Raw genomic sequence first — 12664 nt, forward strand, 5'->3', positions numbered from 1 at the left:
GCCTAGACTTGATTTTCAGTTACAAGAGGCCATCTTTAAACCAAAACAAGAAATGTGTTTGTCAGAAACACAATCCCTCTATTGCCCCGCTTTGAAATAAAATTTCAATATATCATTTGGCAGGTTTAGAAATAATCTCCCTTTTAGAGCTTATTACTTCCCTTGGATTGTATTTTTTCACTTTTGACTTTGAAGGATGACCTTGACCTTTTACCACTCAAAATGTGCAGCTTCATGAGATACACATGCATGCCAAATGTCAAGTTGCTATCTTCAATTTTGCAAAAGTTATGGCAAATGTTAAAGTTTTCAAATGGACAGACGGACGGACTGACGGACAGTTCCACTGCTATATGCCACCCCACTGGGGCCATAAAAAAATCCTAAAGGCAGAAGGTGTTGTCACTGATAAGCCTGTGCTGACGGCACAAGCTAATCTGGGGCAAAACTTTACGCACATGCATTAAGCCCAGTTTTCCCACATACCTGGCATGATGCTACCCAGCCTGTCAGTGGCGTTGAGCATGCTTTGAATGAGGTCCTGGTGCCCTGCAATCTTGGTGTACTCCGGGTAGAAGAGAGGTCTCGCAATGGCAGGGGGCACGTTGTACAGCTGTAACATGATGGTAACACACAAAGAAAAATGTATGTGTTGTATCAGGGCAGTTTTCCTCCTAAGTAGAGACCATAAGAGCTGTGTTCTGTGAAAACTGGGCTTAATGTATTTGCTTAAAGTGTTGTCCAAGATTAGCCTGTACAGTCTGCACAGGCTAATCAGGGACATCACTTTCTGATTTTATGATGTCATTTTTCATTAAAATGATTTTTTTCTATACAAAAACCCAGTATAGGCCAATTTCGTCCCTTGTTAACCTGTGTGTACCACACCTTGCAGAGAACAAATACAAACATTGAGAAAACGTTTCATGGTGATTTGACAATAAATGAAGCCTTAATATAAGATTTGAGTTTTATAAAGCTTTTTCTTTAATTCAACCTAGTAACCTAATTTTAGACACCACATGACCCAGTTACTTTTTCAATTGAGTTATCATTGGGAAAAATGTTCTGAATAAGCATCATTAAGATTTGGCAATAAATGAGTCGTGTTCTGAGAAAACTGGGGATAATGCATGTTCAGCCTAAATTGGATTTTTGCTAAGAAGAGACTTCATTTAAACAAAAAATGTCATTAAAGCTGAAAGTGTCGTCCCTGATTAGCCTGTGCGGACTGCACAGGCTAATCTGGGAAGACACTTAACGCACATGAATTAAGCCCAGTTTTCTCAGAACACGGCTCAAATGATGCCCCCTGAGTGTCACAAGCATTTTGTTATTTGACCTTGTAACCAATTGTGCTCAGGCGATCTACATGCAAATATTATCAAGAGGATCTAAAGGCTCTAGGTCGCTCACCTGAGATATAAAGACACCTGTTTTGTGTAGATTGTGTGATGTTTCTGAAACAGCTGCAGCTTTTATTTAGGTTTTTAACGCTGTATTCCACTGACTTAATTTGGTATGGAACCAGTTTTCACCTCAGGGACATGATTTGGACAAACGAGGAACACCATATAATGTCACAAACAAAATATTTAACCCCTAACTCTTGCTGTTTCAGAGAATATGATATTTACTTACAAATGAGTCTAGTCGCATGATTTTAATGAACTAATAAGAGGAAAACTATTATATTTACACGCCAAATTTCAAAACCCTGACCTTGCCTTTTCTGAGACGATGATTGTTGAAGATAATCAATATTTACTCACACTAGGAAAACTATTCTATGTTACATAACAAATATCGAACCCCTGAGCCTTGAGGTTTCAGAGATGTTTTAAAGTTGATAGATATTTAGTATGCAAGTCTTCATAAATAATTTACCCTGGAGTGTGACAAGTTTTGACTCCATGGGCATTATTTCACAGGCTAATCAGGGACGACACTTTCCGCCTAAACTAGATTTCTGCTACGAAGAGACTTTCTTGAAACAAAAAAAATCATAAAAGCAGAAAGTGTTGTCCCTGATTAGCCTGTATGGACTGCACATGCAGTAAACCCCCTTTTCACATAGCACAGTCCATATTTTTTCGGTTGTGAGTAGAGTCCCACTGTCGGCATGTATTGAATTTTTTTTATCCCCATGCTCTGAATTTTAATCTGACCCCTGGGTCAAAAGCTGCGGCGTGGGGATATGCGTCAGCCGCGGCATTTTTTGTTTGGAATGTAAACAGTTTTACTTTTTCATTCTACTAATATAACAATGTAAAAAGACAAGAGCACGCATAACGGGTGCCAAAGCTCGGCTGCGGGTGGAGTTTTGAAATAATTTTTTTTTAGAGGTAACAGTGACACTGACCTTTGACCTAGTAACCTAAAAATGGGTGTGGCATGTAGAAGTCATCAATGTGCATCTACATATGAAGTTTCAAAGTTGTAGGTGGAAGCACTTTGATTTTAGAGACAAATGTCAAGGTTTCAGCATGACGCAGACGGCGAGCTGGCTATGACAATACCTCGGGTTTTCTCCGAAAACAGCTGAGCTAATAAATATATGCTCCAAACAAGCGATGTTTTTGTGAAACACTATGTCCCCATATATGTGACCTTTGACCTTGAAGGATGACCTTGACCTTCACCACTCAAAATGTGCAGCTCCATGAGTTACACATGCATGCCAAATATCAAGTTGCTATCTCCAATGTTTCAAAAGTGTACATTAGATAAGCGATTTTGACCCATATATTAGACCTTTGACCTTGAAGGATAACCTTGACCTTTCACCACTCAAAATGTGCAGCTCCATGAGATACACATGCATGCCAAGTATGAAGTTCCTATCTTCAATATTGCAAAAGTTATGGCAAATGTTAAAGTTTGACACAAACACACAAACAAACACACAAACAAACCAACTGACAGGGCAAAAACAATATGTCCCCCACTATAGTGGTGGGGGACATAAAAAGGGAATAGGCATTGTTTAAATATATGTCAATGTGTACGAGGAAAAACATTTATTAAATCCTTTAAAATAAGCAGTACATTTTTTAAGCCTGAATGGCTCAGGTACACACTTTACTCACATATAGGCCATAGGTCCCAGGTTGCATCTTGAAAAATACTCAAAACTTTATACAACATTTTTTCTTGATAAAATGACTATGGATTGTTTCAAATATTACAGTTTACATTTCATGATATTCTTCATGAATACGAAAATCTGAGGTAAAGTCTCTCTAAGTATGACCTAAAATGCTCATAAGACATTCTGAGAGATGGTCCAAAATATAAGCTCTATTCTGGTAAAACTGGACTTAATGCATGTGCATTAAGTGTCATCCTATGTTAGCCTGTGCAGTAGACACAGGCTAATCAGGGAGGGTACTTTATGGTTTTATGGATTTGTTTGTTTAGTTTAAAGGAAGTCTCTTTTTAGCGAAAATACAATTAAGGCGGAAAGTGTCAGTAAAATAAAAATCTGCATAGGCAAATCTAAGATGACAACCTTGACAAACAAGAAACTGTCCGAGACAGGTGATGCTCCCTAAAGTTTTTTGTTGTCACAGTATTGCACTATATATTCAGATAAAAGGAAACGTCTAGTAGTTGGGGGGACAAGAATTGCACTATATGCACAGTTTATAGAAAATTTGAAAGGGCCACAACTCTGTGACAAATCATCCGACCAGAACCGGCTGATAATATGCACATCTCCTCTTGGAGGGAAGCTTCCCATAAAGTTTAAATTAAATTTCGGTCATTAATTGCTGAGAAATAGCCCAGACAAAAATTGTGCACGGACGGACGTACACACACACGGACAGACGAAGCGGCGACTATATGCTCCCCCCCAAAATTTTGGGGGTGCATAAAAAAAGAATTAAGCAAAGTTTTCTCAGAACCATGTTTCATAAATGTAAGGGTACCAAAACGACGTACCCCAAGTATTCTGTCCAGGCTATATGCCGCCATGTGAGCGACATGGTGCCGATTGGGCCCGTACTCCAGCAGGTACTCCCCTCTCTGAAGGCTCATGCTGCTATTTTCGAACTGAAACTTGAACCTTCCACCCTTGGTATTCTCGTCCGACAGCTGTGAGGCGCCAAGGTGGTGTGTGATGTGCAGGCTAGCCGCATAGTGGAGCCAGTCCTTCTCTGACAGGTCTGTGTACAAACAAAAGGATTATTTTGATCTTAAATAAAGTTTATTATTATTAGAGTTTATAAAGAGCTGTTGATGTTTTTGTGTATGAAAAACAACAAGGGATTATTGTCATGTTTGAGCTTTCAGAGGAAAGGGTCGTCCCACATTCGCCTGTGCAGACTCCACAAGCTTGAGCACGGCCTCAGGGGAGCAAAATGCCCTACCCCCTAGAGGGTATAGGTCAACTCTTCATTCCTATATGGATTCAGCAAAGTTCATATATGGATTCAGCAAAGTTCATAATATTTTGTTCAACAAATTTGACATTCAAAGGGAAGAAATATGCTGAAAGGAGGAAAAATCACATCAATGTTTATTGGATTTACAGTGCATATCACAATTTCAAAATTTAAGACACATTTTACAAGCATGCAATTTTTTTTTTAAGCCGTGATATCATTAAAATTAACTGTCATAGACAGGGCCAACCTTTCATCCCGAGATGTGCGTAGAGTCTTTTCTCCCTCTTGTCTCGACCACTCTCCGTCAAGTTCTGTATCCTTGCAACACACTTCTCCTGACTCTCTTTTACACCACCAGATCTCACTGACAGAGTATCTTCATTCTACAATGTGGTAAACAGTAAAGTTTGTACTTTCAGAGATCAGACATTTTGTTAATAGTATCTGTGAGTCCTGAGAGTAAAACATGGCTGAACATAAATACATTAAAAAAATTCACAAGATATATATGAGACAAGCTCTGGGAAAATGGAGCTTAAATCAAGTGCGTAAGTATTGTCCCAGATTAGCTTGTGCTCACCACACAGGCTTATCTGGGACTTCACTTGACACACATGCAAAAAGCCCTGTTTTCCCAGAATGTGGCTAATTTATAGGCTACAATTCATACATACTCTAAAAGTGGTTGTGTTGTTAGCACTGGGTTTCCTCTTGTAATGATCGTGTGCCTTCCTGAAGAGAGTTACCCCATTGTTGATGTCTGGCTGGTCATTTGCCCCATTCTTCATGATAACTGTCATTTGAGCTGCAAGCAAGAGGGACATGTTTTTACCCGGAGTATTCTGCTTAAACATTTACATGTATAGGTCAGTCATATACCTGGGCCCATGTTCAAATACCCATTCTTTGATTTAAGGACCTGTATACACTTACCCATTCTTTGATTTAAGGACCTGTATACACTCATCCATTCTTTAATATAAGGACCTGTATACACTTACCCATTCTTTGATTTAAGGACCTGTATACACTTACCCATTCTTTGATTAAAGGACCTGTATACACTTACCCATTCTTTGATTTAAGGACCTGTATACACTCACCCATTCTTTGATTTAAGGACCTGTATACACTTACCTATTCTTTTACTTAAGGACCTGTATACACCTACCCTTTCTGTGACTTATGGACCTGTATTCACTTACCCATTCTATGACTTAAGGACCTGTATTCACTTACCCATTCTTTGACTTAAGGACCTGTATTCACTTACCCATTCTTTGACTAAGGGACCTGTATTCACTTACCCATTCTTTGACTTAAGGATCTGTATTCACAAACCTATTTTTTACTTGAGGACCTGTTTTCACTCACTCATTCTTTGACTATAGAACATGTATTCACAAACCCATTCTTTGACATAGGGACCTGTATTCACTCACCCATTCTTTGACTTGAGGACCTGTATTCACTAACCCATTCTTTGACTTAATGACCTGTATTCACTTACCCATTCTTCGACTTAAGGACCTGTATTCACACACCCATTCTTTGACTATAGGGCCTGTATTCACTCACCCATTATTTGACTTCAGGACCTGTATTCACTCACCTATTCTTTGACTTAAGGACCTGTACATACCTACCCATTCTTTGACATAACGACCTGTATACATTAACCCATTATTTGACTTACGGACATGTATTGACTTACACATTCTATGACTTAAGGACCTGTATTCAATTACACATTCTATGACTTAAGGACCTGTATTCAATTACACATTCTTTGACTTAAGGACATGTATTCACTTACCAATTGTTTTGCTTAAAGACCTGTATTCACTTACTCATTGAAAGAAAGTCAACCAAAGTGGTTCACAATCACATTTATAGGTAAGAACAAACTTCATGTACCTGAGCCCTTATTCATTTATCCATTTTTACAGTATAGAATATCCAACCTGTATTTGCTAACCAAGCACCCATATTCACTAACCCAATCTTGGAGATTGGAGTATAGAATAGACAACTAGTATTTACTAACCGTTTCTTCCACTTGAGAGTAAAGAATACCGGTAGACAAACTATATCAACAAACCAACTCTTTAACTAAAGAATAAATAATGGACCAAGACTTTAATAAGTACTTCTGAGTTTGTGTATATGCAAGTAACAAAATGCCATAATAATTCAACACAAATTATTATCATAAAACCAATTGTTTGTATGTCTCTAAACAATACAACTTATTCACAAATATAAAACATGTAATAATTATGATACACGTAAATATGTAAAAATTTCTTTTTTTCCCCTCATAATCATATGAGACCAACTCTGAGAAAATGGCATCAAATGCATGTGTGTAAAATATTGTCCCAGATAAGCCAGCACAGTCAATACAGGCAAATAAGGGACAACACTTCCCGCATTAAAGTAATATTTGTTTAATGGAGTCGCGTTCTGACAAAACTGGGCATAATGCATATGTATGCGTAAAGTGTCATCTAAGATTAGCCTGTGCAGTCCAAACAGGCTAACCAGGGACAACACTTTCCGCCTAAATTGGATTTTTTGCTAAGAAGAGACTTCATTTAAACGAAAAATGTCATAAAAGCGGAAAGTGTCGTCCCTGATTAGCCTGTGCGGATTGCACACGCTAATCTTGGACGACACTTTACGCACATGCATTATGCCCAGTTTTATCAGAACACAACTCAATGGAAGTCTCTTCTAAGCGAATAACCAGTTAAGGTGACACTTTCCACACAAGCATTAAGCACCGTTTTCCAAGATCAAGGCATATTTGTTGCACAGGAAAATCATCTTGTTATGCTATCAATATTTGTTTCATTTGCATTTTTTAAATATTGTTACATTTAATCTTACAGATAAACACAACACATGTAGGGGCACAAAAGTATTTAAAAAAAGATTGCATTATTTCAAAATCAAATTTTGTCAGCATGTCTATTTAAAGCAAAACACATTGAAATACATGTACGTAGAAAGTGTCACTTTTCAAAATCGTCATATACCGAATTTTACCATGTACAGCGCGCAGTTTTTTACCTCCAAATTTTAAAATAAAAATTTGGTGTGCATAATACATTGACACAACGCTTTCCTGGTTGCTAAATTGCGAAAAATCCATTTCATAATCGTAAATCTTCACAATTGCCGCCATATTTTTTTATTGCAGAAAAACTACACCCTACAATGTTATAGACTGAAGGGGCCGTTGTCGAAACAACAAATAGCGGGAAAAGGTAGGTATGAACAGGGTAGTAACAGTTTCGACAAAAATTAAAAGATGAAAAAATTGTCTTTGTTGGTGTTTTCACACTTTTTCATTGATAGCATTTTTAGGGGCTGTTGTCGACATAAAATGAATGCAGATGAAGGTAGGTGTGAAGGGGTTGTGTTTGGCAGGTTGAGGTAGGTGTGAATGGGGTCTTTGCACTTCGTAATTGACATTGGCAGGTTGAGGTAGGTGTGAATGGGGTCTTTGCGCTTCGTTATTGACATCTTTCATCTAGCAATGTACGAACTAACTTGTTGAGTAATTTGAGAAGCTAATTAGCATTTGAGACCTTAATTGACACTTGAGAACGTGAAAATATGCATTGGCACCGCAGTGTGTATAAATATTGAACGTTCAACAGTGCAGTTTTAAACGTTCAATTGCTATTGCTTATACAACATGGCGTAAAGAATACTTGAAATTGTCAGCCCCACTTTATCTTGAAATTGTCAACCAAGATATATACAAGATACATCTTGTAAATTGACAACACCTAACCCATCACGATGACGACAACGGCCCTTTTTAGGGCCACCATATTCTCGAGAGAATAATCTTAAAAATTGTCAAATATTAAGTGCTATGCAACCCATGCTCCAGATCGTTTAAATGCTCCCGTCTTTAAAACACAAAATTAAGCGCACGAAAAACTCAGATTAAATGATTGCGCAACATAAGAATGGAGGCCATTTTCAGCCCGATTTTCAGGTTTTTTGGTCTTGAATTCTTTTTTTCCCCATTTTGGCTTTAAAAAATCGCAAGCGAGTTTTAAATGGGAGCGCGCTATACCTGGTAAAATACGGTAAAAACAACCCTTGAAATAGTTAATGATAATAATTATGTACAAACAAAAGCACCGCATAACGGGTGCCAACGATCGGCTGTGGGTGCATATTTTAATAAATGAATGCTTGTCAGAATCTTTTTTTAGAGGTCATAGTGACCTTGACCTTTGACCTAGTGACCCAAAAATGGGTGTGTCTTGTAGAACTCATCAAGGTGAAGGTACATATGAAGTTTCAAAGTTGTAGGTGGAAACACTTTGAATTTAGAGCCAATGTTAAAAAGTTTCACAAAATGTCAAGGTTTTAGCACGACGTGGACGGCAGACGACAAGATGATGAACACGATGAGCTGGCTATGACAATTCCTCTGGTTTCTCAAAAAACAAATGGACTAAAAATGATAATGAAAAATTCACACTGCAAAATTTAAAATAACAGAACAGAGACAATTAAAACAATTTCATTAGTTTGATGTTGAAAATTTCAATAAAACATGAAAAAGGTAGATCTATATAAGTAAGTTATTGAATCATGCAACTATAAATACATCTGCACATTTAAATGATATGAATAACTTGAATATAATTTTTAATTATTCATTTATACTGTAAACATGCATTTATATAATATATATATATATATATATTTTTTTATAAATATAAGTTAATTTATATGTGCATGCCTTTAAATAAATGTTTTTAAAACTAAGAAGTAATCAATAAAGATAAAGGTTGCAGAACTAATCAGAAACTGACCGTTTAGAGAAATATAACATACACTGCAACTCCAATATATCACGGTCCGTTATATCGCGTTGTCCAATATATCGCGAATCGGCTATGGCTCCCAAAAATCTGACAAGCATAATCCCCAAATAAAATGTTTTAATCTGAGAATTTGATGAATTAAAATCCATTTTAAGCTAGTATTTTTCCCTTTTTTCACCAACTTTAATCCAACATTCATAATCAAGTTTTGATCAGATTGTTTGCTTACATTGTACATCACTTTAACACCTGTGTACTGCGATAAACAATAGCCCCTCTTGTCAAACATCACAGGTCATTTCGGGCGTTACCATTCTGTATTGAATTTGCTTTGAACTGCCGACACGCACCAGTGCACACATGAAGGTGTACACAATTATAACTGTAAATGTCACAAGTCAATACTGACCTATCTCAACAATCTGTGTGCGTTAGATACAGTGTAAACTACTTGCTTTTAATTTAGAGGTAAAGATCCCTCAATTTGTCAAAATGCACTTCTATTAAAACCCATGCTTTCCATGCTTTTAATGAGAATGAATGACGTCATTTTGAACATGGGTCTAATTTGTGCATGCTTTCTTGAACAATACAACTCAGCAATGTTTTTCGGATTACAAATTTAATTATATGCATTTGAAAATACTCACAAGGAATAATGTTTTGTGTTATACCAATGAATAACATATGGATATAACACATAATTGAATAAGGTAGGTAAATAGCGTGTTTTGAGATTGCATAACGATGCTAATGCATACATATACATGCATACATAACCTTACAATTTATATCGCGCGCCGGATATACAGCGCCCTCACACTACTTTGGGGGAAGGGGTCCGCAGACCTAAGAAGGGGGATTTTTTTGTAAATGGGGGAATTTTTATTTTAACTGTTATAAACATATATTTTTTTATAGGCCTATGTGACTGTCTATAGGACAGAACGGTGGACTTTTACTCAATCTAATGACTATTAACATTAATCTAATTTAACTGTGGGTCGGTAGGTAGGCTTTTTTTTCTTACCACAACACTTAATTGAATATTTAACTCTATGACAATGTCATTATTTTCAGGTATCAGCAGTGTGAAATGCAGTACTAACATTCAGATATAGCTAGTTCTTAATAAGATGTTTAATCCAGATTGTCTTTATTGTCTTTATATGTAAATTACTGTACAAATAAATATTCTTTGAAAACTGAAGACTGCAATTTGAATAAAGCATTTATTGATTAGAATAAATGTCAATGAAACAAAACATTAACAAAAATAACAGTTCTGAACGATTCAGATGCTTTCTGCAGTTGCGTAAATTTCGGACATTAAATTCTGATGCGGATTTTATAACAGAAAAAACGTCGGCGGTTAAAGAACAGGGTTGTTGGGTAACCGGAAACAAGACTTCTTTTTCGTTAGGACTATATTAGACAAAGCGATATAACGGACCGTGATATATTGGAGTCAATTTTCAACTAAAAATAAGCAATTTTGGGGGGGATTTTTTTTTTACATTTTCTGAGGGGAAAAAATTCAGTTTTGGGGGATTTTTTAAAATACTTTTCAGGTGGGGGACTGCAGCCAAAAATCAGCGGCAGATTTGATAGATTGAGGGCCCTGATATATCACGGTCACGATCTTTGGACCCCTTCAATCGCGATATATTGGAGTTGCAGTGTAATATATATATAAATATATATAAAATATAATATAACTTAACAAGGGCTGTTTGTAAAACATGCATGCCCCCCATATGGGCTGTCAGTTGTAGTGGCAGCCATTGTGTGAATACGTTTTTTGTCACTGTGACCTTGACCTTTGACCTAGTGACCTGAAAATCAATAGGGGTCATCTGCCAGTCATGATCAATGTACCTATGAAGTTTCGTGATCCTAGGCGAAAGCATTCTTGAGTTATCATCCGGAAACCATTTTACTATTTTGAGTCACTGTGACCTTTACCTTTGATCTAGTGACCTGAAAATCAATAGGGGTCATCTGCCAGTCATGATCAATATACCTATGAAGTTTCATGATCCTAGGCCTAAGCATTCTTGAGTTATCATCCGGAAACCATTTTACTATTTCGAGTCACTGTGACCTTGACCTTTGACCTAGTGACCTGAAAATCAATAGGGGTCATCTGCCAGTCATGATCAATGTACCTATGAAGTTTCATGATCCTAGGCGTAAGCATTCTTGAGTTATCATCCGGAAACCATTTTACAATTTCGAGTCACTGTGACCTTGACCTTTGACCTAGTGACCTGAAAATCAATAGGGGCCATCTGCAAGTCATGATCAATGTACCTATGAAGTTTCATGATCCTAGGCCTAAGCATTCTTGAGTTATCATCCGGAAACCATTTTACTATTACGAGTCACTGTGACCTTGACCTTTGACCTAGTGACCTGAAAATCAATAGGGGTCATCTGCCAGTCATGATCAATGTACCTATGAAGCTTCATGATCCTAGGCCTAAGCATTCTTGAGTTATCATCCGGAAACCATTTTACTATTTCGAGTCACTGTGACCTTGACCTTTGACCTAGTGACCTGAAGTCAATGGGGGTCATCTTCCAGTAATTATCAATGTACCTATGAAGTTTCATGATCCTAGGTGTAGCATTCTTGAGTTATCATCCGGAAACCATTTTACTATTTTGAGTCACTGTGACCTTGACCTTTGCCCTTGTGACCTGAAAATCAATAGGGGTCATCTGCCAGTCAAGATCAATGTACCTATGAAGTTTCATGATCCTTGGCCTAAGCATTCTTGAGTTATCATCCAGAAACCATTTTTACTATTTCGAGTCACTGTGACCTTGACCTTTGACCTAGTGACCTTAAAATCAATCAGGGTTATCTGCCAGTCATGATCAATGTACCTATGAAGTTTCATGATCCTAGGCTTAAGCATTCTTGAGTTATCACCCCGAAACCATCTGGCTGACGGACTGACGGACGGACTGACGGACCGACTGACCGACATGTGCAAAACAATAAACCCCCTCTTCTTCGAAGGGGGGCATAATAAAACAATTAAGTGAACACGAAAGTTGAAAGGACCATATACCCGGCAACAAAAGTATTGACCTTCAAGTGTAACCTTGACCTTGAGTTGGCGTGTCTGCCTCACAACTTTAAAGCATTTCCTGAACCTGATTTAAATATTCTTTAAGGGCACAAGTTATACAAAAAGGTCATGAAAATACAGAGCAGTGTCATCATTTTCAGTCATTACATTGAAAACTAACAATGGATAATTTAACTCTTAAGACTTAATGCAGTAAAAATATTTGAAAAAATAGGGTAAAAGTCACATAGTTTAACCTAAACATAGTTAATACAGATGAACTAAAAGAAAAGCTATTCTTCTGTGAATATTTTACAATCTTTGTTTAACTGGC

The 12664-nt window shown here is 37.1% G+C and overlaps 1 protein-coding gene across 5 annotated transcripts in view; it reads right to left on the minus strand.

Annotated features, from left to right (window-relative positions):
• LOC127852330 (uncharacterized) overlaps positions 1–12664 on the minus strand; it is a 63044-nt gene that overhangs the window by 16888 nt on the left and 33492 nt on the right. For all 5 annotated transcript variants that reach the window (XM_052386292.1, XM_052386287.1, XM_052386274.1 and 2 more), the window contains 4 exons: positions 5066–5196; positions 4639–4774; positions 3946–4169; positions 487–613 (listed from right to left, as the gene is read on the minus strand). In XM_052386292.1, the coding sequence (XP_052242252.1) occupies positions 487–613; positions 3946–4169; positions 4639–4774; positions 5066–5196 (618 nt within the window). The remainder of the gene's footprint in view (positions 1–486; positions 614–3945; positions 4170–4638; positions 4775–5065; positions 5197–12664) is intronic.

Source organism: Dreissena polymorpha, chromosome 1 (assembly GCF_020536995.1).
Source record: "Dreissena polymorpha isolate Duluth1 chromosome 1, UMN_Dpol_1.0, whole genome shotgun sequence".
Lineage (NCBI taxonomy): Eukaryota > Metazoa > Mollusca > Bivalvia > Myida > Dreissenidae > Dreissena > Dreissena polymorpha.